At 56.1% G+C, this 24565-nt stretch overlaps 9 protein-coding genes across 9 annotated transcripts; 5 read left to right on the top strand and 4 right to left on the bottom strand.

Annotated features, from left to right (window-relative positions):
- Window positions 1-211: 211 nt before the first annotated feature.
- Window positions 212-901, bottom strand: BCV69DRAFT_234430 (hypothetical protein; the record flags this gene model as incomplete). The annotated part of the gene is made up of 1 exon (XM_025489880.1): window positions 212-901. A coding segment is annotated over one exon (690 nt), but the record flags the coding sequence as incomplete, so codon positions are not given.
- Window positions 902-1100: 199 nt separating this feature from the next.
- BCV69DRAFT_267435 (sure-like protein) lies at window positions 1101-2781 on the top strand (the record flags this gene model as incomplete). Its single annotated transcript, XM_025490832.1, has 5 exons — window positions 1101-1580; window positions 1691-1976; window positions 2109-2241; window positions 2312-2351; window positions 2458-2781. The coding sequence occupies exons 1-5, from the start codon at window positions 1284-1286 to the stop codon at window positions 2779-2781; spliced, it is 1080 nt and encodes a 359-aa protein (XP_025349371.1). The 5' UTR covers window positions 1101-1283.
- A 720-nt stretch (window positions 2782-3501) lies between these two features.
- On the bottom strand, window positions 3502-5414 carry BCV69DRAFT_136563 (hypothetical protein). Its single transcript, XM_025489259.1, has 6 exons — window positions 5397-5414; window positions 5197-5339; window positions 5089-5135; window positions 4777-4911; window positions 3802-4591; window positions 3502-3770 (listed from the first exon to the last, which is right to left on the bottom strand). Exons 2-6 carry the CDS (start codon window positions 5211-5213, stop codon window positions 3752-3754), a joined length of 1008 nt encoding a protein of 335 aa, XP_025349370.1. The 5' UTR covers window positions 5214-5339; window positions 5397-5414; the 3' UTR covers window positions 3502-3751.
- Window positions 5415-7808: 2394 nt separating this feature from the next.
- On the top strand, window positions 7809-10618 carry BCV69DRAFT_256897 (exocyst complex subunit Sec15-like protein). Its single transcript, XM_025490614.1, has 5 exons — window positions 7809-8307; window positions 8390-8509; window positions 8602-8745; window positions 8817-9875; window positions 9958-10618. Exons 1-5 carry the CDS (start codon window positions 8002-8004, stop codon window positions 10447-10449), a joined length of 2121 nt encoding a protein of 706 aa, XP_025349369.1. The 5' UTR covers window positions 7809-8001; the 3' UTR covers window positions 10450-10618.
- A 294-nt stretch (window positions 10619-10912) lies between these two features.
- On the bottom strand, window positions 10913-12132 carry BCV69DRAFT_281221 (hypothetical protein). Its single transcript, XM_025491902.1, has one exon. The coding sequence runs from the start codon at window positions 11646-11648 to the stop codon at window positions 11331-11333; it is 318 nt and encodes a 105-aa protein (XP_025349368.1). The 5' UTR covers window positions 11649-12132; the 3' UTR covers window positions 10913-11330.
- A 116-nt stretch (window positions 12133-12248) lies between these two features.
- On the top strand, window positions 12249-16681 carry BCV69DRAFT_281217 (hypothetical protein). Its single transcript, XM_025491901.1, has 4 exons — window positions 12249-13286; window positions 13355-16218; window positions 16314-16475; window positions 16580-16681. Exons 1-4 carry the CDS (start codon window positions 12365-12367, stop codon window positions 16607-16609), a joined length of 3978 nt encoding a protein of 1325 aa, XP_025349367.1. The 5' UTR covers window positions 12249-12364; the 3' UTR covers window positions 16610-16681.
- Window positions 16682-16792: 111 nt separating this feature from the next.
- Window positions 16793-21076, bottom strand: BCV69DRAFT_289552 (TIP120-domain-containing protein; the record flags this gene model as incomplete). The annotated part of the gene is made up of 8 exons (XM_025493672.1): window positions 20955-21076; window positions 20839-20864; window positions 20609-20752; window positions 20319-20529; window positions 20069-20246; window positions 19765-19994; window positions 18336-19702; window positions 16793-18311 (listed from the first exon to the last, which is right to left on the bottom strand). Exons 1-8 carry the CDS (start codon window positions 20997-20999, stop codon window positions 16793-16795), a joined length of 3720 nt encoding a protein of 1239 aa, XP_025349366.1. The 5' UTR covers window positions 21000-21076.
- On the top strand, window positions 21071-23168 carry BCV69DRAFT_136399 (hypothetical protein). Its single transcript, XM_025489258.1, has 4 exons — window positions 21071-21271; window positions 21353-21398; window positions 21483-22085; window positions 22173-23168. The coding sequence occupies exons 1-4, from the start codon at window positions 21227-21229 to the stop codon at window positions 23003-23005; spliced, it is 1527 nt and encodes a 508-aa protein (XP_025349365.1). The 5' UTR covers window positions 21071-21226; the 3' UTR covers window positions 23006-23168.
- Window positions 22988-24454, top strand: BCV69DRAFT_281215 (putative 20S proteasome beta2 subunit). The gene is made up of 4 exons (XM_025491900.1): window positions 22988-23473; window positions 23552-23718; window positions 23809-23983; window positions 24063-24454. The coding sequence occupies exons 1-4, from the start codon at window positions 23261-23263 to the stop codon at window positions 24366-24368; spliced, it is 861 nt and encodes a 286-aa protein (XP_025349364.1). The 5' UTR covers window positions 22988-23260; the 3' UTR covers window positions 24369-24454.
- The last annotated feature ends 111 nt before the right edge of the window (window positions 24455-24565 follow it).

Genomic DNA, 24565 nt, shown 5'->3' with positions numbered 1-24565 from the left:
TCTTGGCCCCACTGAGGTAGCTCCCACCGCCAAAGAGATGCGCATGATTGAGGTGATGGTACAATTCGTACAGGTCCACGCGCTGCGAGTAGTACTCCACCGGCTCTGACTTGGGCAGTACAGCGTGGTAGGCTTCTGTGAATGCGCCGCCGAAACCTCCAAACATCTTCATGATGCCCAGCTCCGCCTCATTGTGACCGTAGTAAGAGCTGGGGTCAAAGATGACCGGCTCGCCCGTCTTGGATGCCTGACCCGCATTTCCGCTCCAGAGATCCCCATGCAGAATGGCCGGCTTGATGTCCTTGAGCGTATCCAACAGCAGTGGGTACACGTGCTCTCTCATCTCCTTCTCCAGCTCAGTCAACTTGGAATCTCCACCGTAGCTGGAGTTGATGCGCTTGACCATCTCGCCTATCCTCCTATTGGCCCAAAAGTCCGACCAGCTCTCCGTCCAAGTATTATCCTGCTCCGTATCTCCACAGTGTGTGGGCACATCGAAGCCAAACTTGCCATTGGGGCTCGTACCATGCGAGTGCATCAGTGCGAGCTTTTTACCCAGTGTCCTTTGGGCAGAAGACGAGAGGGAACCAGAAAAGTCGAGATAGTCCGTGCAGAGGTAGGCTTTACTCCCATCTTCGGTCTTGCCGTAGGTGTGCACCTTTGGCACCAGCCCTTCGCCCCTATCTACGTCTAGACCGGCAGCAGAGCAAGCCTTGTCCATTGCGGAGAGAGAAGCTGCTTCCCCTAGCACCTGTGCGACAGGGGTCGTGCACTTGGCAAAGAGGAGGCGGGGTGGGTCATGCGAGGTGGCTAGAAGGCGATTGGATGACGAGGACTCGAAGGTCCCGCCCAGATAAGGACAAGCTGTCTTCAGAGCCGACAGCAGCGAAGGATCGATAGCAGAGCGTGACATGGCGGATGAGGCCTTGAGCGTGGTACGAGAAGTGTCAACGGGACTATCGCTAAGAAGGCTGCAGGGAAGCGGCTGGTATCAGGCTTCTACGCAGTACAGTTGATCCTCCTTCCGCACCGCACCGAGTCTTCCTCCACATGGGGCGTCCGTGCGGGGGGCGTGGATCGGATCGGGAGGTGAGCAAAGCCGAGGCACAAGTGCAGCAGCACCTTCTTCTCGCTTACCCCGCGTCTACGGTACGACATACGCTGCACTGCAAGGCCCAACAAGACAGCAAGACCAGAGACTCCACTACGGACAGAACTTCAGATACCCTTCACTACCCTGGAACCTCGGCACACAAAAGCAGGCAGATCTCACGTCCACAAGCATGTCAGCATCCACGCCCCTCCGGATCCTCCTAGTCAACGACGACGGACCCCCTTCTTACCCCTCTTCCCCACATGTCCTCCCCTTCTACCGCGCCCTAGTCGCACGCGGACACAAAGTCAGCGTCGTACTCCCTTCAAGTCAAAAGAGCTGGGGCTCAATGGCATTCAGTGTAGCGGGGCAGGTGGGGGTATGGTGGTATTACCCCCCGAGGGAAGAGGAGGATGAGGGAGTGTGGGAGCGGGAGCGCAGGGCGGAGGGACAGAGGGGTGAGGAGGAGTGGGTCCTATTGGATGGAGTGAGTATGGAAGACTCTTCGAGAAGGACGCAACTACAGGTCTGAGTCTGTACAGCGCTACACAGCACTGACTCACTACATGATGACCCCTCTCCTTCTTCTACGGACAGTCACCCACCACCTGTACCAACGTCGGTCTCTTCAACCAATCCCTCCTCTTCCCCTCCACCGTAACCTCCTCCTCCTCCTCCTCCTCCTCCTCCAGCTCTGCCTCTACCTCACAACCCCCACCTTTCGACCTCGTCCTCTCCGGTCCAAACTACGGCCGCAATTCCGGTCTCGCCTTCTGTCTCTCCTCAGGAACCCTAGGTGCGGCCCTAGCTGGCGCCCTCACTGGCATCAAGAGCATCTCTGTCTCCTATGCTCATTTTCAGAAGGTTCCCGAGGGGATTCAAAGTAGGGTTGATGAGATGAAGACGAGGGGCGTATTGGAGGGGATGAGTTTGCAGGGAAGTAAAGGATCGGAAGAAGCAGGCGGGAAAGGGAAGCGTGGTGATCCGGCGCAACAGAGTGCTCTGGAGGCTGAAGGGGGCAAGAAACGCAAGGCGAAGGACGTAGCGCCTTCGGCTCCCAGGGAATTGGCACAGGTCGCTAATGAGCTCACGGTACAGATCGTAGAGAGGCTGTATTCTCAATGGGAGGATGGAGTAGGAGTCTATGGGTGAGTATTCGGAGCTCTTACTGCCTCAGGACAGCTCCAGCTGACTAGAAACTCTCGAACGTGACAACAGTATCAATGTGCCATTGGCCTGGACACTCAAGGAGCCCAAAGTGAGTTGAGTGATTTGATGAGGTGCTTGGGACATTTGTCCCGACAGTGACTTCCATGCTGACCTTCTCACCCTCATTTCCTCGCCTATTGCCTCGCCATTCTCAGGTCTACTGGACAAGGATGTGGGCCAGCACCTATCCCCGACTCTTCTCCCTCGTGCAGCCTTCTTCCACCTCATCCTCCACTGGCAGCACTTCAAACCATCTCCCTTCCTCCGCTCCAAAACCCAGTACCATCCTCTCATTCAAGCCAGAGATGACCGGTATGCTCTCACCCATCGGAGGCTTGGAGAGTGAAGAGGGCAGAGGAACCGATGTTTGGGCCTTGATGAACGGCTTTGTGAGCGTTACGCGGGTGCAGGCCAGGTATGCCGAGTGTGAATTGCAGGCAGAGGGCGAGGGGATGGAGGGGAGGAGATGGAGGCTATAGCTGCTTGCTGCAGGACGGCGTGTACGCTAGAGTTGCATCAGAATCCCGTCGAATCGCTAATGTGGCATCGAATAGGTTCCAATCTGACTCTTTCTTGCTGGTCTGGGGTGATGAACAGGCGTGCGACCCTGTCTGAGGGCTGATTGAGAGCTTACTAGGGTATCATCTGAGAGCAGTGCAATTCGGTATAGGAGCGCCATATCCTCTATGCTTAGGAGGGTATCGTGCCTATGCGCCATTGCACGTGGAGTCTGCTGAATGGATGCCGCATTGTTCGCTCAACCAAAGTGCAATTCTCGCGCCAGTGAGCATCTCGCCCAAAGAGGCATTCGAAGCCAGATCGGATCAATGAGGGCAGAGCGAATCGTAAATGGGCGCGTCGCGGCGTGTGTCGAACCGAGGAGTGCTTGCTGAGGGTCGCTGAAGGGGAGGGCCGAGCTGAAGGTGAACCGGCAGAAGGCCGAGCACATGGCTAGCTTGTTGGCCGCCAAGAGTGGATGCTTGAGTGTCTTCGACCGGAGAGAGGGCGGATTCGGCGACTTACAGGGCCACTGATGGCATCAGCAGCGGAGCTCGGCAGTCGCGTCTTTGCGGGAAGCCGGTAACCGGAGCGGAGAGGGCGCTCGCGTGTACATTGGAGTGTTGGACGGTGTTGGACTCTGGAGATTTTGGATTGGAGCTCCGAGCCCGGTTGGGCGGACCCCCCGGGGGGAGGCCATCCATCGCCAGAGCGATCGCCCCGTACTATACTGCTACTCTCTCCATTGATCGAACACCCTAGCACTTCCCACACACCCCCTGCTCCTGCTTTGCTCCTCCTCTACCTTCTCCTGTGCTAGCCGTCTTCGTGCTCGTTTTGCTTTGCTCTTCGTCGCTCCTCAAAGGACCCACGAACTGCCCTTTCGCTCTCGCGGTAAGACAACCGCCCCCAGCTTTCCGAACTTCACCCTTGCCTCCCTGTCTTCCCACCCTAGACAGAAGCAAGATGCCTGGCCCTCTGCGAGCCAGGAAATGCCATGCCTACAGGCCCTACGTGGTCCAAAGGCGTGGTTTCCCTCTCGGCCCCAGGCTCGAGAAAGTTGTTGCCTCCGTCCCAGTGAGTACTTGATCCGAGGCGCAGTGAGAGCAACGACCGCTACGTTGCACCGTCTTGCGTTGAGCCACAGGTTGACACTCTTCTGCTGCTTGCACCCTGTTCTTGATCCCACAGATGGAGTGCGACGACACCACCACCACCACCAACACCACCACCACCACCACCGCGGCCACCACCGCCAATACCCTCCTCTCTCTTTGGGAAACCTTGGAGATGAGTTCGACCCTTCAGGGCGAGGAAGGGGAAAGCTCCTTCGAGGACAGCCTGGCCTTCTTGAAGGCAAAGGTTGTTCGCGTGGTTGCCAACCCACGCAAGCGCAAGCGTGGCGCAGAAATGCCCACCATTGTGACCTTGCCGAGGTGCTCGACGCCTCCTGCACTTGCTCGCCCTTCGATGATGGGGCTTGAGGTGCCTCCTCCTCTGCTCCTACCGGGCGAGGAGGCAGGTGAGTATGAGGGGAACGAGGAGGTCGAGAACGCCTTCGCGCTCGCCTTCGAGGATGTGGAGAGGGAGGAGGAGGACGAGGAGATGAAGGTGGAGGGTGAGGAGGAGGAGGATGTGGAGATGGAGGAGGAGGAGGAGGAGGAGAGGGACGTGGAGATGGAGGAAAGGGTGGAGGACGGCTTGGAGCAACAGCAGCTCCAATCGGGCGATGCTTTCCTCGCCCGAATTCAAGCCTTGTCACAGGAGAGTGTGACTGCCAAGGTTGCCCGCCTCCGGGAGACACTGTTGCGAAAGCGACAGGTCCGGAAGGTCAGGGCGCTTCTGGCACAGCAGGACCAGTGGCTCCTGCCTAAACTCCAACGCCAGGAAGAGTGCCGGCGTGTCAGGGCCCTGCTGCAAAGGCAGGACGAGTGCCTCCAAAAGGAGGAGGTAGCTTCGTCGGAGGCGGGGGACGCTTCCATGGAGGAAGACACTGCGGAGCCTTCGCCCGTAGAAGACGCCTCTATGGAGGACGAGCCTCTCCTCCTGGTTGAGGAGGAAGATTGGATCTCTGAAGGAGGTCTTGAGGAGGACTTTGTCTGGGCTGACGGCTCGGATGATGAAAGTCTGGACCGTCTGGCGATGAGCCTAGACGGCGAGGAAGAGGAGGGGATGGATGTGGAGGAGGATGAAGAGGCACCTAGGGTGCCTCAAGGCATGTGCGAGGATGAGTACGACCCGAACGACTCTATCCTCCTGCTCATCCGAGCTCTCAGCCAGTAAACGGCAGGGGGTAAGAGGACGGGTTGGACTCGGTAGGGCATCCAAGGCCATCCTAAGAGGTGAGTACAATGGTGTCAGTGACGGTGCTCGACGCCAGACGCCATCATACTCACAGAGAATTCCATTGCATCCTTTCCGATGGTAGGCACCATCTATCAACACATCCATCAACCTCAAGGCGGTCTCGAAAGGGCCAAATCCGTGTGGAGGACGATCCGGACGATTCTTTCCTCCTGCTTGTCCTAGCTACCAGCGACTACTAGACGGGGGGTTAGAGGACGGGTTGGACTCGATAGGGCTTCCAACGACCCACCTAGAGGGTAAGTACGACACTCTCAATTAAGGTGCCCATCGGCAGACGCCAGCATACTCACGAAAATGCCTTTGCATCCTTTCCGAGTAGAACACCATCTATCAAGACTTCCAATAAGTCTGGGGACTCGATCAGGCTTCCATCGCCAACGATCCCATCATCCATAGTCTAGGACTCGACAAGGCTCTTACGCCAAGGTCCTACCATCTAGCACCAAGGACTCGACAAGGCTTTCAACGCCAAGGTCCTACTATCTAGCAATGGGTCTAGGAAAGGGAAAAGGCCTGCGACGCCAACCTAGAGGGTGAGCACGACAGTGCGAGCAACGGTGCTCATCGCCAGTCGGCACCATACTCACAAAGACTTCTTTTGGAACTTTCTCGATGCTAGATCACCATCTATCAAGATATCCAGCGATTCTAGGGCGGTCTCGATGGAAAAACCAACTGGGTGGCATGGTCATAGTGAGTAAAGCACTAAGGTGCCCGGCATTCGAAGGTGCGCAATGGTTTACTCACACATTTTGCGCTTGTGCACCATCCGGCACCCTCACTACCAGTCTGCAGCAGCTTCTCTCTCCTCTTCTCCCCCCGTCTAGGCACCAGAGCATACCCCAGAGCAACGATCAAGAAAGGCATCCCCATCCGTATAGGCAGGCACCCTCAAGGCTAGGTTAGGTAAACCGGCACTCCTTCAGCTCACCTCGTCTCTCGGCTCTTCGGTATCGTCCTTGGTCTTGGCGTCCTCTTCTTCTCAGCGTTACAGGTACTCGTTGGCACCCTAGGCAGCACTCCGGACTTACACACGACAATCAGGACGTGCTCTCGAGGTATGGAAGGGATCGTCTGTGATCCGCCTACTTGAGTCGTTCCTCCGAGACTCTGCACTAGCCATCCTGACAAGGTGCCGAACCGGATATCCCATGTACTAGCGGATGGTTCCCTTGGACGACGGAGGCTGGTGTACGATCTCGGGCCCCAAGGTTGCTCCTCTCTGATCTCGACGAGGTTGTCAACCAGTGATCCCACCCAATCCCGCGCGGATCGGTTCCTTCGGAAGACAGACAGAGAGTGAGTAACCTTTTCCCTTTGCTTCGCGAAGGAAGGCGGGTCTTCTCGGGCGGTGGCTGGGGAGTCATCGTTCCGCAGATTTCCTGAACGGAGGTTCCTAGGAGTTGGCACGTCGTTGGCTTTGTGAGTCGAGAAGCACACTCGAGCATTGCTGGCGGCGCCCTTCTCCGAAGCTCCTTCAGAGCCTCCCTTCTTCGTTGGCCAGAAGGTCATCGTTGATCGGCGGCGGTCCTCTGCGCTGTTGCTCTCCTAGCGGAGACGGCACGTAGTGGGATCGACCGTGTCTTTTCCATCCACTTCTCTTCGGAGACTTGGCTTGGGGGAGCTCGGCAACCTGGACTCCCTACCCAAAAAGTAGAGAGGAAGGGCGGCTGTCTAGAAAAGGGAAAGGACGTCCAAGAGGGCGAATCCACCCCGTGGCAGCCATCCGGGGAGTGAATGGGTGTGCAGCCGGTTTGTGGCGGCACCGTATCCTCTACCAACATCTTGCTTATCCTTTGGGATAGGTGAGGTGGCCGTGCTTCGGCCGGCTTTGTCGCTGTGTAAGGCCCCCAGTCCCCCCATCGGTTTGCTGCCGAGGTCAATGCTTGCAAGTATCTGGACCGTTGCGGAGAAGAATCGTCAAGGTCAAGTTCGGTATCGGAGACGTCGAGCAAGACCCAGGTCTCGTAAAGTAGCTTGAAGGTGAGTCGGCCCTAGCCTAGCCACCCCCCAAAGTCCTGCCGCCACCCCCCTACCATTCCCGCCTTAATACCCCTTGTGAGCTCTGGCACTCTGCGTGACCGAAGACATCCACCCCCACACCACTCCTGCTGCTGTAGCAACTGCAAACTGCAATATACCCCGACCATTGTCACCCACATTTTAGTAGAGGCACGAGGCGAGCGAGGGGACTTGTGCAGAAGATGAGAGCTGACCCTTGACTGTGAATGGTGCACCTTGATGGTGGTGAAGCAGATGCGAGAGAGAGTGGGCGGCTGTGTTGAGTGCTGACGTTGCAATGTCGAGTGGACGGTGGGTGCTGGGCGTGTCTGCGACGAGGTGATGCGAGCAGAGGGCGTGACGCGAGAGTGGACAGCGCGAATGAGGGGCCAAGGAGATGGTGCGAGCACCGAGTGGGGAGTGCGTGTGTGAGCGAGTAGATGAGCGAGGTAGATGTGATTGGCATAGATGGCCACCAGGAGGGTAGGTGGACTACATGATGGTTGCGATGGTGACGGTCCTGGACGATGGAAGTGGACGATGAACGGGCAGACGAGGGACGCAGCTGCGTTGAGCTCAGCCCCTTTGCCATTTGCGCCCCTTTGCTTTGCTTCCGGGCCAACCAACCCACGCGCCGCCCCGTGGCCCAAGCGCATGAGCCAGAGCAACACCACCACCGCCGCCGCCATCATCAGCCGTAGCCGTCATCATCACCATTGCCATCGTCAGCGTCGAGTGCTGCTGCATCGCCTCTGTCCCTCTCTTCAGGCAGAAGGCCCGACTCGTACGCAGCCCATCACTAGCCTCGCACCTCACACGCGCCATCTACCATCATGGCCACGCGCCCCGCTCGTCGTCCCCTCATCTCCTTGCAAGCCCATCTGCAGTCGCTTCTTCTCACCACCTCCCTCGATTCCACCACCAGCGGCAGCTCCTTTGGCGCGCAGAGTATCGCTGGTCCGTCAAACCTCTCCCAGACTCCAGGAGTAGACTACACCCAGGACAATCTGCAGCAGCTTGGCCCCATCATCAAGAGTCTCGATGAGGCGGCTCAAGCTGATGCCTTTCTCCGGCTACTAAGGGAATTCGCCAAGACAGAAGAGGCGAGGATCAAGACAATATGTGATGAGAATAGTACAGTGAGTCTGAACGAAGTGAGGCGCTGATCGGCTGCTATCCCCCGAGGGGTTGCTGACCAAGTCATTGAACGCGCTACCTTAGGACTTCGTATCGGCGGTAGACAAGCTCCTCAAGGTCCGGTCGAGTACCATCAGTCTCAAGCACAAGATCGGTGAGCTCAATCAGGAGGTTCAGGCAGGAGGAGCAAGTCTAGGGGGAAAGGTAAGCTACTGTTGATGTTCAACAGCGACTTCCAAGGCGGACGGCGCTGCTCACACATTTGTCACCTCTCGCTACTCGTCATGCATTCGCAGAAAAAGCAGCTGCTAGAATCTCAGCGGACGATGAACAAAGTGGACGAAGCGATTGAGACACTGCAGCTATGCCTCAAAGTTCTGGACATGGCAAACAGGATCGATGGTCTGATAGAGGAGCGCAAGTACTACCCAGCTCTCAGGGTGAGTCGGCGTGCCGCGATTGTGCTGCCCTGGACTTCACTTGACCCTAATGTCTTCACTCCTCTCCACAGTCGCTGGAAGAGTTGGAAGCGCATCATCTTGCGCCCCTCCTGGCGCACGATTTTGCCCACTATCTCCACTCGTCATTGCCGTCTATGCGTTCGCGTATCCGTCAGTCAGTGGTCAGGGAGATGAAGGAGTGGCTCTTTGAGGTCCGTCAGAAGTCAAGAACAGTCGGCAAGATAGCGCTGAAAGCAATGGAAGATCGACAAAAGAAGTGGCGGGTGAGAAGCGAGAGGAAAGGCACAGACGTTCTTAAGCTATCGAAGGTCAACGGACCTGTCGAAAGTGTCTACAATGAGCGTACAGAATACTCCTTCATGGACAATGAAGAAGTCCGGATCGACTTCGAGCCTCTATACCAGTGCATTCATATCCATGACGTCCTCAACCAGCGAGAAGAGCTACAGAGGAACTACCAAGAAGATCGCAGAGCTCAAGCGAACCTACTTCTGTCACAAGGCCTTTCCTTCCACCCTTCCAATCCGACCTTTCCCTCTCTGCTCGAAGAGGTAGTCGGCTTCTTCCTGGTCGAACATCACGCCCTCGACACGTGTCCAGCCGGCTTCAGGAGCGAGCAAGAAGTCGACGATCTATGGGACGACATGTGCGAAAGGGTGGTCGACATAGTCAGCATTGGCCTGAGGGACTGCAAGGACACACGGACATTCGTAGGCACAAAGGCGGTGGTGCAGACATTCATTCAGACTCTCGAAGGCTACTCTTTCTCGGTCAGCAAGTTGAATGCGCTCCTTCTTACCCTCTTTGAACGGTATGCTCATCTATTGCGGGATCGATTCACCGCAGACTTCCAACGAGCTGTCAGGGAGTCAGAGCATCAGCCAATGGTGGTCAACAATGCTGAAGAGCTGGAGAAAGTACTCAATGTCTGCTGGCTCAGACCTGGGGATGCAGAAAGTCTCAGGGAGCAGTCGCTTCCACTGGCATTGCCCTTCTCGCAAACGTATCCACTTTGCTGCATGGATATCAGGAACCTGGTCGACCAATACTACACATTCTCTGATGGATTCTCACAGCATCATCGTGACATCGATGACATTCTGAAGAAGGTGAGGATCGTGGTGTAGCAGGAGTTGTGCCTACGATGCGTTGATACTGACCAGGACAGCAAACCTCTGTCCCATCCAATAGTCGCTTGACGAGCTCCTCATCCAGCAGGTTTCCACAGCCATCCGCACTTCCGTCGAGACCATCTCCAATCTCTCTCAGATTACCCAAGTAGTTGTCAATGGTGAATTCTTCCGTCTGGCTTGTACCCAGCTCGAGGCTCTTCTAGCAGCCCTCCGAGCGCCACACAGAGGAGGAAAGCTTCGACTCGATGCGTCCAGCCACTTCAGTGCTACTCTCGACATTGCACAGGCTAGGATTGATTCTGCCATTGGCGCTAAGCTTCTGGAGTTCATCGATTTGGAGGACATGGACTGGACACCTAACACTGGTCTGCACAGGGGTGGTATCGGGAGACCTAGTGGGTACATTCTCGACATGGTCACCTGGCTCGAGACGATGATGGAGAGCGTGCTGGTACTATTGCCGAAAGACACCAAGATGAAGGCGTACAGAAATGCCTTTGCTTACATCGCAGGCGAATTGTTGGTGAGTACCTCTGACAGGCTGTGGTGAAAAGAGCGCGAGACATGGCTCACAGATGCATCGTCTCGTGATACACAGAACAACCACCTGCTCGCAACCGAGACTCTTTTGGTTAGCCCTGATGGCCTCGCACAGCTGCACAAGGACGTTGAAGCTCTCAGCTCGGAAGCCAATCGAGTCACTGGTCAGAACCTCGACGATGTGTGGGCGGAAATCAGGCAGGTGAGACTACGAAGAGAAGAGAAGCAGGCAGTGCTGCAGCAGATGTCTGTGTGCCGTATGAGCTGACATTTCAACATGACCCTCTATCGATATGGCAGACGATTGCTGTTCCCCTCAATGACGCCGTGACAGAGTATGTTCAGCCTACAACACGGCAACAGAACTTCAGGGAAGCCCGGCCGGGCAAAGTGTGAGTGCAAGCCGTGGGAGACGTCTTGGCCTCTTCTTTCCCTGACCCCTTTATCCGTTTGCCTGACAATTTCGAATAGATTGGGGATCCTCGAGAGACTAGCGCGCTACCATGGCTCGTCGCAACAGCCTGGTGATGCGGAGCAGGCGGCCAAGAGGGTCAAGGAGAGGGACCAAGTGTCGAGGCTTGTGAGGCGTTGATTGTTCCCAGTGTCTATACCAGCAATGTCTATGCGAGCTTGACCCCAAGATGCTATCAAAAGAATCTTTTGAGCATTGACGGTGACAGGATGTGGTCTCTGTAGCCGAGGGCATAGATGGTGTGACAGCTCTACTCGTGTACTCCAATGAGCGTAGAAAGCTTCTGAGTGAGCTTCTGTCTCTTATTTGGCATCTTGAGGGAGCTTGAGCGATGATATAGAGTGAGCAAACATAGCAGAGAGGGTCTGCTTGCTGTATCCTCCTAATGGTGTACGATTCTCAAAAGGCGTGCCACATCGCTAAGGCGCTGCGCTTCCCTCCTTGTGTCCCAGGCCAGGCACCGGCGTCGCTGTACTCCTCGCCGATCCCGTCCCACCTCGACTCTTGGGTGGTCTCCCCCTCTTAGACGGGATCCCACTCTGCGATCCAGATCCACTTCCACCTCCAGATCCAGAAGCAGCAGCTGCGAGCGCCGCGGCGGTAGCGGCTCCTACTGCTGCCTTTCTCTTGAGTCCACCATTGCCCGACTTGGACGAGACGTTATTCGCTCCTAGGCCCATGCATTTGGCCAAGTGAGGGGCGAAGCGGTTCGAAGAGACGTGACGGTTGCAGACCATGCATCGGATGAGGGGATTGGCGTAGGCGGGAGTGGCAACGACAGAGCCTCCGACACTACCGCTACCGCCGCTCTTGTGTGCAGCGGTGGACTCGGCTGAGGTGCTGTCCTTGGTAGGGTCCGAGGGGCGAGCGTCGTCCTCGTTGGAGCCATCGGTGGGCTTATCCACTCCCTCGACTTCGGACTTCCCGCTACCGGAAGCGGCGCTCCTGACTCTTCGACGTGCTTCGGCATCGTGTGTATCAAAAGCGAGCTTGCTGAGGGCGTCTTGGACTAGGGAGTTGAAGATGCGCTGTGCCTGTGGGGTGGGAAGCGGGGGAATTGCGGGCAAGGTGTGCTCAAGGCGTCAGTGTCTCTCATGAAACGTGGCTCCACTCCCTCCATCAAGACTGACGAGCTGAGTCTTTGTGTCCTTGGTAGTGTCTACATGCCATCCTCGCTGCGGAGGAGGTGGAGAAGACATCCTTGGTGACGATGCTCGTTGGTATTGACTGACGTGGTAGGAAGCATTGACTCCAGGTTGCCCCGACACGGAAGTGCGGAAATCAGACAAGGCCCCGACGCGAAAGGCTGAGCTCGGTCCACCCTCGACAGCAGCAACCACGTCTGCGCATCCTACCGACATCCATCGCCTTCCATTCCCTCTGTGCAGCTCATCGATGATATGCTCACCTCTGCTGGCCTTGTGAAGCTTGGCAGACATCCTAGCGGGAGCTCATGAACACCGTAGTCACGTCCAGGCGGCGCTGGACCGACTCCAGTAGCTCCTCTCCACGCCTGCTCCACCTCTTCTCCTTCCTCGTCTACCTCCTCGTCTCCACATCCTTCTCCTCGGAGGCAAAGAGATCGCAGCCGGTACAAGCATCCGTACTAGCAGCTCAAGGGACAGCAGCCTCTGTAGCAGGCGTCGGTACGCCCCTGGAAGGATACAGCCTCTCCTCGCTCGTACTCGTCAGCGCAATTGATGGCTCCCTCACAGCTCTGGATCGCAGCACAGGCGAAACGCGCTGGAATCTCAACAGCCGAGGTTCGAGCTTCTTCCAAGGTGGATCAGCTGCAGATGCAGATGCTCTGACAGACCTGAGCTCGTCTGCCTTCACGCCTCTGGTCAGTACAGAGTATGGAAAGCGACATACCTCTCTCGCAGCCCTGCTCGCCGGATCGGGAGCTAATGACGAGGGCGGAAGGCCTGGCAAAGCTACGCAGGGAGGAGACCGGGAAGGCTTCGCCTTAGATGGACTACCAACAAGGACAAGACATCTTTTGCAGGCGGCTGGGATGTACATTGTCGAGCCTGGGTCCTCTGGTAGACTTTACCTTCTGACCTCAAGGCGAGAGGAGGAGGGCGATGGGAGCTCTCCCGAGGGTGAAGCAGCCTTTGGTCAAGAGGCCAAAGCTCGGCTGCAGCGCGTGCCGTTGACTCTGCCGGAGCTGGTGGGCCTTTCTCCCTTTTCCTTCCCTGGTGACAAGGGAAGGGTATTTACAGGTACAAAACGGACCAGACTGCTTCGTATCGACCCTTTGACAGGGCAGCTGGACCGGAGCTGGGAGGCCGATGGGAGCGAGACGCCTAGTGATACAGGATATGAAGACGAGAGCCAACGTGACGACTACAGATGGGCCTACCTAGCAAGAACAGGTGAGTGGAGCAAATACGCAGCCATCATTTGCTTCCAGATGCTGATTAGCCTGCACAATCACTCGCAGATTATACCCTCTCCATCTCCCTACCACGTCGTCCTCATCTATCGCAGACACTCCACTACTCCACTTATGCTCCTCAGTCATCTGACGGTGAAGTCTCGTCGAGCTGGCTGCAAACATACACAAATGCTCGTCTACGCGGCGGCCGATCGCCTGGACTCGCAGCAGATGATGGACAGCTCATCTTACCCACTGGACTGGGCTCAGAGGGCAGAGAACGAGCGAAAGTGTCAGGCTGGAATTCGACGCGAGGTTCTCTTGACCACGCCTGGACGAGAGACATTGATAGTCAGGTAGTTGACATCTTCGATCTACTGCTACCGCGAAAGACCTCACGGCCTTCTCACACTCATCCTGTCATCGTCCCGCACCCTCCCTTTGCGCTTTCTGAGAAGACCGTTGCCGGCAGCCCGGATTTTGCGGGAGACGACATCAATGCGGCAGAGGAAGACACGCTCCTGACCTTCTCCCCTTCAACCGGTTCTCTCTACGCCCTCTCGTCCCGCCGCTTCCCTGGCGTGGTGAAGGAAGTCACACCAGCTCTGGCCGGCCTAGAGGAGGCCGATAGACGTTCGCAGGCACTCACACCTGGAGGAGGAGGAGGCACGCGAAGAGGAGGTCATCATCACCCAATGGAGTGCACAACTTTCGGCTGCTGGCTGGGCAGATATAAAGTCAATGAAGAGGTATTCGGAGATCAGGAGCAGACGAGGAAATTGCTTGGGCCGGGCAGGGGCCGCCCTACTCTGGACGGCAGTCATGATTACCAAGGACCCTTACCTCCTCCGCTCGGCCTACCTGAAGGCTCTTCGAGATCTGCAGAAGCTCAAAGGCAGCCAACACTGCCTTCGCATCAAGACTCGCCTACCTTTGCGGAGCGCACAGTATTGACTCTGAAGAGGCTTGGCACCTCCAAAAAGGCATTGGCTACCCAGGCTTTTGCGCTGCTCTTCTTTGTTGGCTTTGCCATCTTGTTCAGGAGAGGGACACAGATTCGCGAACAGCTCGATATGCAGAAGAGTTCCCAGATTGTGCGGGAGTCGGGCCTGATGTGGGACCCGCGCTTGCCGGCTTCGAATGGAGCAGAGGCTATTGAGCTCTCCAAGGGCTCGTCAGCCGCCAACATAGCAGAGGAGGAGCCTGCGTCTCACAAAGCGGCACAAGTGGAATTTGACCCTGCGGCGACACCGAAGAAGCAAGGTGGCATTGTCCCACCAGTTGACCACGAGGCAGCTGCTAGAGCTCTCCTCGCAGAAGAAGAGGCAGACGCCAGCGTAGCGTCAATCGGCAAGAAGAAGCGGCGGAAGAGAGGGAAGCGTTCTGGAGCGGCAGTAAAGGCCAAGGCGAATGGGGCTGCTGTTCCGAATGGAGATGATGAGAGCGGTTCTGAGGATGAGCGCGAGGGCGCGGCTACCAAAGAGCCAAACGGGCAAGGGAAGGAGCACAACCCGCCTGCTGCTCCAGCGCCCTCTGAGCTGCAACGTGCGGACAAAGTCCTGCAGAAAGAAGATGCTCCTTCAGATCTTAGCCCAGCTGTGGCTGTGGCTGCTGCAGCCGCTATGCCAGGTCCAACCACTTCAACGTCAGCTCTGGAGATCTCAGGCGAGGTACTCGGTTACGGTTCGTCGGGTACGGTTGTCTTCAAGGGCAAGTTCCAGTCAAGGCTCGTAGCCGTGAAGCGTCTGCTGGTCGACTTTGTCCACCTAGCCTCGCAGGAGATCTCCCTGTTGGAGTCAGCGGATGACCATCCTAATGTGATCCGCTACTTCTACAAAGAGCAGAAGGCCAACTTCCTCTTCATCGCTCTGGAGCTCTGTCCGGCTTCACTGGCGGATGTGGTTGAGCGGCCAGACGAGTGGAAGGACCTGGCGGTGCGGTTAGAGCCCAAGAAGGCCATTGCGCAGATCGCCAGCGGTCTACGGCACCTGCACGGGCTCAGTATCGTCCATCGAGACATCAAGCCTCAGAACATCCTCGTGACCTACAAAGATCCCCACCAACCTTCGACGTCTGCATTGAAGATGCTGCTGAGCGACTTTGGTCTTTCGAAAAGATTAGACTCGGTTGCACAGAGTAGCTTCTCGCAGACGATGCATCACCCTGGCGGCACGGCGGGGTGGCGAGCTCCTGAAATTCTCAGCGGTGAGGTCAGTCTCGATGAAGGCGGCAGTAGTGCCAGCACCTCTACCTCGACTAGCATCGCCGGTCCTACATCCGTCCGGAGCGCAGCGCCTAGGATGAGGCTGACGAGGGGCGTGGACATCTTTGCGCTGGGCTGCGTGACGTACTATCTCCTCACCTCCGGGGACCATCCTTTCGGCGCGCGGTACGAGCGCGAGGTCAACATTCTCCGCAACCAGAAGAACCTCTCGCGTCTCGGCGCCTTTGGAGAGGAAGGGGTCGAGGCTTCTCACCTGATCACTGCGATGATCGATTGTGATCCGACCAAGAGGCCGCGAGCGAATCAGGTGCTGGCACATCCTTACTTTTGGGATGCTGGCAAGAGATTGGCTTTCCTCCAGGATGTGAGCGATCGATTGGAGGTCATCGATAGAGAGAAGGACCGGGCGGGCGCTCAGCAGCTCGCTTCTAGCCTCGTCGCCAACGGCATGGCCGGCAATGGCAGCGGTGGTGGCGGCAGTAGTAGCAGTAGAGACTCAGCACTGGGCCCGCCCTCTAGCTCAATGTCAGCAGTCGCAGTTGCGGAGAGCGAGCTGATCCGGCAACTCGAAGTGGGAGCGAGGGAAGTCACTGCAGGCGGTGACTGGACAAAGAAGGTGGACAAGGCATTCATGGATGATCTGGGCAAGTGGCGAAAGTACCATGGGAACAGTGTAAGAGACCTTTTGAGAGCACTGCGCAATAAGGTGAGCACCCCATCCAGCCCTCGCCTTCTCAACAAAACGACTACTGAACCCAACGCCCCTTTTCGTGCCACACCGTCCCTGGAACCTGTCCACAGAAACACCACTACCAAGACATGCCTCCAGCGCTGCGACGCTCCATGGGGCATCTACCCGATGGGTTCCTCAGCTACTTCACACGTCGCTTCCCGCGCTTGTTCCTGCACGTGTACGAAGTCGTGGCAAGGGACGGATTTGTCAAGTCGGAGACGTCGTTTAGGGTGAGTGGACTGAAACCTCTGACATACGGGAGGGAAGAAACCGATTGAAAATGGAGTGAGATGACTGATGTTCGTACTGCTCTCGCCCTCGTCTGGACTGTCAGGAATACTTCGCACGACCAGAGGAAGACTGAGGCCAGTGTAACATCTGGTCTCAACTTCGACACCACCCCTTGTACAAATTCAAAATGCCCACTGCTCACGCGTCTTCTATCTGTAATGTTATGATCTCATTCTACTCGAACCACGTCGTCGTGACACTTGTGCTTTAGGTGTTCATCTCCCCCAAACCTTGCTTACACCTCCTTCTCGAGGCATTAGATCCTCTGCTGACTAGCCGCCGCCGCCTCGGCCTCCCGAAAGAGCCCAGCCGAAGGCCCACCCTTTGCCTCCTTGAGCAGCTGCTGGAACCTGGGAGCACCCATGGCCGCACCTCCTTGTGAACCGCCAGCAAGAAGTCTCTGCAGTGCAATGAGCGCACGGAAGGCGGCCCTGGTGAGCTCTGCCGACTTCTCTACATCCTGCTTGGTAGAGCCGTCCTTCAGCTTGACCTTGAGAGACTCGTTGATAGGGTCGGAAATCTCGTCGAGGGCCTGGGATACTTGCAGTGGAGCCAGGTCGGTCAGACGAACCAGGATTAGATAGCAAAGCAGCTTCACCTGATCGTCGTCACGCAAACCAGCGATGACTCGGTTGAGGTACTCGGATACATTGATCTGCGTGAGGCAGGTATCCAGCAGAGTGTACATTGTCTCATAGGCGTTCTTGCGCAGGTCCAAGCCATCGTCCTGGATGACAGTAAATGGTCCCATGGTGACCTTGCGCAGAAGCTCCTGACGGACGTGCGTCTCTTGGTATAAAAGAGGCAACAAGGTACTCAGGTGCTCTCTGATAAGCTGAGGCTTGTTGTGGGCTGCCGAGTTGAAGGCGAACATGGCGTGTCGGCGGACATCGAGATCAGGGTCCTTCAACAAGCACAGGAAATCGACGATGGAGGGGCCGAGCAGCTCATTGTAGACTGGTGACGCCTCTGTGAGAGAAAAGCGGATAGCCGCGATGACTGCTGCTCTGGTAGAAGCCGAAGGGTCCCGTAGACGGCCTTGCAATTGGACCAGGTACTTGGCCGGATCGGTAAGGGTCAAGCGCGCCAGGCACTCTGCACCGATACTTCGAGTAGCCTCGTCCTTTGTCTGACAAATGCCAAACAGTGGCACCCAGATCTGTTCAGCAAGGACTGTCAATTGCTCCGTAGATCCATGGGTGATCAGCTCCTTGAGAGCTGCGAGCGCCAAGAGGCTATGCTTATCAACGTTTTCGATGTGTCCGCGGATGACAGGCAAGAACGCTGCCTCGTTGCCGACGGCCATATTGCCCAGAGCAAATGCAGCGGAGCTACGAACCTCGTTGATTGGACTCTCAAAAGCGTCGTAGACTTTTTTCACAAGATCAGGGTGCTTCATGAAGTCCTCGAGGCGACCAACTTCACCCAAAATCAAAAGATTGAACGCCGTGGCAGCTTCCTTGCCCTGCGACGCAGCCTTGAGAGCTTGTCCAGCTCCGCTGATGATCGCTTCGATGTTACTTGGCGCAGCATTGGCGATACCGCCTACGCATCGGGCAGCATTCGAGTACGCGTGTGAGCCGGTAGAGTGATCAAGTGTGGCTGTCAAGGCGTGTAGGATCTCGAGAGCACGTTGCCCTTCGACAGTAACAGTGACCTGGATGAAGTCAACAATGGCATCGAGCGTGGTCCCTTGCACAAGAGGCTCTGCCAGCAGGAAGCTCAGGTGGGACAAGAAGGCATCCGTAGCTGAAGGCAGGACTTCAGGCTTGGCCCTAACCAAAAGGGCCAGTGCTAACAGCGCTTGCGGCAAGAGACTAAGGTCTGCATCCTCGGCTAGGAGTGGCGCTATCTGCATGACAATAGCATTGCCGGTATTTCCCTGCAGCTCGGTACCTAGCCGTATGAGAAGAGCTTCGAGTGCCTCGAAGGCTGCAAGCTTGAGCGGTCGGCTGCTCTGACGAAGGAGAACTGTCACCTCGTCAGTGCATGATTGGAAGAAGGCGCCAAAGGCTGGTCCCTGACAAGCAGGCGAGGACGCGATCTGGGCTACCACCTTCACGGTTGCAAAACGAGTTACCTCGTTCTTGAGGCGATCGACCAACAATGGAAGGCACTCATCCAGCTTGCTACCTAGAGCTGCGCCGGCAGATGACAACAGCATTCCAAGGCAAGCAACGGCCTTTTCTCGCAACTCCTGATCGGAGTCTTGCCCTTTGAGACGACTGACGACAGCATCGTACAGAGAGATGAGAAGACTCGTCTCGAGGCTGGACGCATCCTGCTTGTAGATCGCTGCTATCATATCGGAGCTTGCTTCGAGGGCCTCAACTGAATCTCGATGCGCTCTGCCAGTGATAGCACCGGCGAGGATTGGTATGACAGTGGGAAGCTGGTCCTGATAGCTCCGGGAGTTGTGAGCAACGAAGAGCACCCGCAGGAACGAAATGATCTCTGATTTTAGGGACGAGCCAGCGCCAGTAGCAGTTTCAGCTGTTTTGAGAGCCTTGTTGATCTGAGCCACGATGGACGGAATCTGAGCATCGAGGCCACCTTGCAACACAACTACCAGCTCCTTGAAGACGCTCGTGCTGATTAGGCGGGTGCCCGATGATTTTGAAGGAAGCTCTTTCAACAGAGCCTTGGAAATCACGGGAACAAGGGCACGGAGCTGCATTTGAGGGCTTGATCCTTCCTCAGCATCGAGGTTGTCGCGCTTCCTCTTCAATGCGCCTGGCGATTGCGGTCGCACCTCGGTCGCTTGGGGCAGACCTACAAAGAGCTGTATCTGCCGCAAGAGGGCTAGGAAGGTCTGTAGCACTTCCAGACGAACGCTTTCCTCCCTTTCTGAGAAGCGACTGACGAGGACTGGGGCTACTCTCGTAAGGAAGGTGGCCAGTAGCTCGTGCCGTGTATTGATGGCGGCCTGGAGCGTTTTTGCAGCAGCACGGCGCACTTTCCAGGACATGTCATCATCGTCAGAGTAGTCTTCGTCTCCTTCCAGATCGTCGTCATCTTCTTCGAAGTCGTCTGTCATCTCCTCATCCGAATCGTCGCCGCCAGCGTAATTTGGATCGTGCTTGATGGACTCTACAGCTGTGCCTACTACTGAAGTGAGGAATGGCGTTACTTCCATTGGACAGCGCAGGAGGGCCAGCTCCATAGTCTGAGAGAAGGGAAAGTATCAGCTACCGCCTTCCATCTTGGCGACTAGACTGATCCGCTCACCTGCAGTGTGGTCTCTCGCAGCTCGTCATCGTCCGTCCCAGCAGCTTCGATGATCTTGGGCATGAATTCTGGCAATCTGCGGCCCACCCTTCGCGGACTTGACCGAGCCAGAGCGCCAATCAGCTGTACGCTCGTCTTCCTCTTGTCTACGTCGGAGCTGCTCAGGCTTGTAGAGGCGGTCGTTGACAGCTGAGTAAAGGTCTCGGAAGAGGAGTTGGCAGCAAGGACGCCTGTTGGTTGCAATGCAGAGAGAGAATCAGTGACACGGTAGCGGTAGATGTAGTCCTACAGGGATTTCACTCACTGAGCGCCAGGGTTGCCCTTTTGCGGACAGCCACTCGACTATGTTCCAGTAGAGGGAGCAAGCTCTGCAGGCCGAGCTTTTGGAGTTGAGAATTTTCCAGAATTGTAGACGAAAAGCGAGTGAAGATCTCCGCTAGAACGTCCAGAGAATCGATGAGAAGCTCTTGTGACGCAGCGGGCTAAGCATAATCAGAATCAGGAGCGGTGTTAGTGTTCCTGATCAAATTCGGTGAAAACTTGGCCGTACTCACGGATTTGACCTCAGCCAATAGCTTCGGAGCTAGTGTAGTGGTCGCAGAGCGAGCTAGATTCGAATGCGAAGGCATCTCGGCAATGACGGTCTTGAGCCCAAGAGCAGCAATGTCTCGTACTTCTTCCTCTTTCGAGGAGATGCAAACTACGAGATAGTCTATCACAACCTGCATCTGCCTCTCTCTCACCCGGCGTACCAGCATCCCGAGGCTGTAAAGACCAAATTGTGACAGTCAGTGAGTCAAGCTGTGGGGCTCATTCCCAGCCGAACTCACCCCACACTACTTACCAGCGCACTGCCATATTCTTGACTTCGCCGTTAGGGTCCTTAAGCAGCTCGAGGACCCTTGAGACGACTTTGGACTCAATGTCATCGTCCATTGCGAAAGAATCCCTGCGAGCATCACTGATGAGATCATTGAGGGCCATGAACCTGAGGATGGGAGAGGTGACGGGTATTCTAGTCAGAACGATTCGTCCCCTGTCGCGTCGTACTGGAGAGGCCACTTCGCCACTCACCGGAAGTCTGCGTCCTGTGACTTCATCTGAGTAGGCAGCGTTGGGTGTGTGATAATCGTCAGTGCTGACGGTCATTGCAACGACAAAGCAGCGTCTGCTGAGTCGGATCAGCTCACCTTTTCCAGCAGAGCAGCGATGCTGCTCGAAGATACCCTCGACATCTTGACCTTCTGCGACGAGGGTGGCAAAGATGGGTCAGGAGTAGTACGAGGTGTTGTTTGAGCGAAGGCAAGGGCAAGGGTCTCGTGCGAAGCACCTCGGCTCGAGCCTTCTTCCTGCTCCACCTCACTTGTCTCAGACCAACTCCCTGCTTCCGTCTCGAACGCGCCTCGGTTCTCCACCGCCTCAGTACGGCACCTTCACGACGATATATGCTTTAAGTTCTGAAATGACAATGGAGACCGTTCAGCTTCAGTACCTGATACTGTTCCTCGTGTGTACGGGCAGGTCTCGCTGTCCTCCGAGTACCGCGAAAGACGTGCGACATGCGAGCTGATGCCAACGTTTCTCGCAGGCGAATCGTGTCATCGCTAGAAAGCCCTTGGGCGTCTCGGCTTCAGGTATGCTGGCGGCGAAACCACAGAAGACACTTGGCGACTCGATGTGCTGATGAGTGAGCACTTTTGCGGATCTTGCACGTACAGACTTTGCTCTGAGCCTAGCAACAAGGGCGAATACACTCCAACACACTTCATTGCACGCCTTGCTATTCGGCAAGGCTGGAGGCACTAGAAGCGCAGATACTCTCGCCGAAATTCTAGCTTACCGAAGGCCGATCAAGGGGAGCCAGAACGATGCCAAGAGCTGCTCTACCACTGCCGAAGACCTGCACCATGCGCGTACAGCCCTTACAGGTGTATTCCATCCAGACGAGCCGGCAGCTCTTGCGATAGCTTCAGACCCTGTCGTGTCGACGTCAGACCCGCCTAGATCGCTCGCTTCACAACAAACGGATCTTGCGAGAGCCACAGCTGGCGAGATCGTGGTGACAGCCATTGCGACGCCTCCAGAAATATCCCATACGGCCACCCCTACTTCTGACCATGATCAGGATGAGTGCGGGCACCTGACAGCAATTTCCGCAGACAAAGCCGAACTTCGCCTTCAGAAGACAACAGCCACTGATGAACAGCAAGATACTGATGTACAGCCACGAGGAGCATCCGAGCAATGTTCCGTCAAGGCCGGCCCGGAGGCAGCGGCAGCAGTCGGCTCAGGTGAGGTCACAGACAGTCCGGGTGGGTCAGGTGAGCTTCTATCTGCTTACGATATAGGTGCGCGGTCCCGTGGCATTGACCGCTCTAAACCGCCTCGTGAAGACGATGTTGTTGCAGATCGGACGGAGGACCCTGCCCAGGTTGCCCGACCGCCAACTGCCTGCACTGAGCCTTGTACGGATGCGGACCGCACCGACCAAGAAAATCTGCGTCGCCATCTTCTCACAACAACAGGCGAGGCATCGAACGGTATCAACGACATCCTTCAGAACTGCCTTGCCAGATGTACTGCTGAATCGGAGTCAGACTCAAAGGACACTCTCGCCTTCCATCGTCTCGTGGTCTCGATGTCATCTTCCGCAATCGTGGCGCTACAGCAGGGGCATGCCATGCTCGCCGAGATCCCGAAGAGCGAAGACGTCGTGGTAAGCTTCCTCGCTCAGACGAAGGAACTGTTAGAACGGACAGTCAACAGCTGTCTCGATCTGCTTCACCCCCCGGAACTTGCGATTCAACTTAAAAGGCATAAGCAAGGTGCTCCCAAGAAGCGGAAGCTATCAGACGTGATCGATACTCCATATTGCAATCCCCGTACTGTCACAAGTATTCTACTGGCTCTGATCCAAGCCACTCCGAGGGATCGAGATATCGATATAGCTTCGGTAGTAGCCTCGAGCTGCTCCTGTCGCATCCGTGACCTTGCGGCATTGGCGCCTCATAGGATCTGCAATCCAGCTTTGCAGCTCATCCGCACACTCTGTGAGCTACTTGACCAGATTGTTCTCTTGATGCATGGAAGCCCAAGCGGCGAGGCAGATTCAAGAGTACTGGACATTCTACAAGATTGTCGGGTGTGGCTCGCCAAGGGGGCTAAGTGTGACTCTCAATTCCGCCGAGCATGTCGCAAGAGGGTGATGCGTACCTTTGATCACATTCAAGCAAACTTGTAGCCATTCGTCACCTTCTCCCTTGTCCATCAACACTTCTACGATACGCTTTTGCTTCGCTGCCACTGATCCGTCTATCGTCAAGAGTGAGACCGGGTTTAGCGAAGCGCGGAAGGCGAGGAAGCGCCGCTTACATAAGTCGCGGTGACGAAGCGGGGGCGGGCCTGAGCGTCAGCCCTAGTCGCCCGCTACTCCTTCCCTGCCACCTTTCGTCCCTAGCTGTCTGTTCCACATCGCACCTCGCTCATCTCGCCGACGATGACAGATCTGCTTCCCTCTGCCTCCAAGTCGGGTTTCGACTTTGGCTCCTACTCCCGCAACAACTTTCTGGGCCACAAGGGCTACCCAGTGCCCAAAGCCACCTCCACTGGTACTACGATTGTGGGATGCGTGTACAAGGACGGCGTAGTGCTGGGTGCTGATACAAGAGCTACAGAGGGACCCATCGTTGCTGACAAGAATTGCGAGAAGGTGAGTGCATCGTCCGTCGAGCATTTCTCAACGCCTTGTTGCTGATATTTAGGTTGACTTCGCTCCTTGACTTGGTAGATTCACTACATCTCTGACAACATCAGGTGCTGTGGAGCTGGTACAGCTGCCGATACCGAATTCGTGACCGCCCTCATCTCGAGCAACATGCAGCTACACGAGCTACACACAGGGAGGAGACCGAGGGTAGTGACTGCAATGACGATGCTGAAGCAGCGGCTATTCCAGTAAGTAGCAGACGCGGGGAAGCGCCTAGTGTCCTCCAGGCGGAGACTGATGGCTATGCTCTACTGTCTGCCTCGTCTTGCACTGTGTAGATATCAAGGACACATCGGAGCTGCTCTAGTCCTTGGAGGCTACGATGCAACAGGACCCAACTTGTTCACAGTCGCACCTCATGGATCGACTGACAAGCTACCCTACGTGACAATGGGCTCCGGAAGTCTAGCAGCCATGGCAGTCTTTGAGAGTGGTTGGGAGAAGGACATGACTGTGAGTAACTGTCTCAATCTGATCGCCAGGACAGAACGAGTACTGACCTTCTGCTGTTGTTTTTATTCTCGCTGAGCAGAGAGAACAAGCAATCAACCTAGTAGTAGCAGCCATCTCCTCTGGAATCTTCAACGATCTAGGCTCCGGTTCCAACGTCGACGTCTGTGTCATCACAAAGGACCAGACGGAGATGTTGCGCAATTACGAGAAGCCCAACGAGCGTGGTCAAAAGGAAAAGTCATACCTCTTCCCCAAGGGAGTGACTGGATTCACAAAGGAAATGATCTACGATATGGTTGTGCAGGAGGATGTGCTTGCTGTGGGTGGGGGACCCCCTACCACGGCAGAAGTGGTGCCTGCGACGGAGAAGATGGACACTACGTGATGGTACAACGGACAGAAGGGGTCGAAGGGAGTACCTTAACTCTTCTTGCGTAGATGCAATCAAAGACATTGAGACAGAAAGTATGACTCGTGCTCGGTATGAATGAGAGCGTAGTAATGTGTGAGAGTGATGAGTTCCCTATTCGGACAATGAGATTGAAATGTACAACAGGGGCAAGAGGCGATGTACCAAGTCCA

Source organism: Pseudomicrostroma glucosiphilum (genome assembly GCF_003144135.1).
Source record: "Pseudomicrostroma glucosiphilum strain MCA 4718 unplaced genomic scaffold BCV69scaffold_3, whole genome shotgun sequence".
NCBI classification, from domain to species: Eukaryota; Fungi; Basidiomycota; class Exobasidiomycetes; order Microstromatales; family Microstromataceae; genus Microstroma; species Microstroma glucosiphilum.
Note: the sequence above shows the minus strand (reverse complement) of the source record. Positions and strands in the feature narration are given on the sequence as shown.

What these genes read in the sequence shown, in the direction of transcription:
- BCV69DRAFT_281215 (XM_025491900.1), top strand. Translation starts at nt 23,261, where the DNA reads ATGACAGATCTGCTTCCCTCTGCCTCCAAGTCGGGTTTCGACTTTGGC. An exon ending in CTGAAGCAGCGGCTATTCCA is followed by an intron (nt 23,719 to 23,808) that starts GTAAGTAGCAGA and finishes TGCACTGTGTAG; the next exon opens with ATATCAAGGACACATCGGAG. An exon ending in GTTGGGAGAAGGACATGACT is followed by an intron (nt 23,984 to 24,062) that starts GTGAGTAACTGT and finishes CTCGCTGAGCAG; the next exon opens with AGAGAACAAGCAATCAACCT.
- BCV69DRAFT_136399 (XM_025489258.1), top strand. Translation starts at nt 21,227, where the DNA reads ATGACAATGGAGACCGTTCAGCTTCAGTACCTGATACTGTTCCTC. An exon ending in AGTACCTGATACTGTTCCTC is followed by an intron (nt 21,272 to 21,352) that starts GTGTGTACGGGC and finishes CGTTTCTCGCAG; the next exon opens with GCGAATCGTGTCATCGCTAG. An exon ending in CTTGGGCGTCTCGGCTTCAG is followed by an intron (nt 21,399 to 21,482) that starts GTATGCTGGCGG and finishes TTGCACGTACAG; the next exon opens with ACTTTGCTCTGAGCCTAGCA.
- BCV69DRAFT_136563 (XM_025489259.1), bottom strand. An exon ending in AACCCGTCCTCTTACCCCCT is followed by an intron (nt 4,912 to 5,088) that starts GCCGTTTACTGG and finishes TCATCATCCGAG; the next exon opens with CCGTCAGCCCAGACAAAGTC. An exon ending in CAGTGTCTTCCTCCATGGAA is followed by an intron (nt 4,592 to 4,776) that starts GCGTCCCCCGCC and finishes TGTCTCCCGGAG; the next exon opens with GCGGGCAACCTTGGCAGTCA.
- BCV69DRAFT_256897 (XM_025490614.1), top strand. Translation starts at nt 8,002, where the DNA reads ATGGCCACGCGCCCCGCTCGTCGTCCCCTCATCTCCTTGCAAGCCCAT. An exon ending in TATGTGATGAGAATAGTACA is followed by an intron (nt 8,308 to 8,389) that starts GTGAGTCTGAAC and finishes GCGCTACCTTAG; the next exon opens with GACTTCGTATCGGCGGTAGA. An exon ending in AGTACTACCCAGCTCTCAGG is followed by an intron (nt 8,746 to 8,816) that starts GTGAGTCGGCGT and finishes TCCTCTCCACAG; the next exon opens with TCGCTGGAAGAGTTGGAAGC.
- BCV69DRAFT_281221 (XM_025491902.1), bottom strand. Translation starts at nt 11,648, where the DNA reads ATGGTCTGCAACCGTCACGTCTCTTCGAACCGCTTCGCCCCTCACTTG.
- BCV69DRAFT_281217 (XM_025491901.1), top strand. Translation starts at nt 12,365, where the DNA reads ATGAACACCGTAGTCACGTCCAGGCGGCGCTGGACCGACTCCAGTAGC. An exon ending in TGAGAGCACTGCGCAATAAG is followed by an intron (nt 16,219 to 16,313) that starts GTGAGCACCCCA and finishes ACCTGTCCACAG; the next exon opens with AAACACCACTACCAAGACAT. An exon ending in AGTCGGAGACGTCGTTTAGG is followed by an intron (nt 16,476 to 16,579) that starts GTGAGTGGACTG and finishes CTGGACTGTCAG; the next exon opens with GAATACTTCGCACGACCAGA.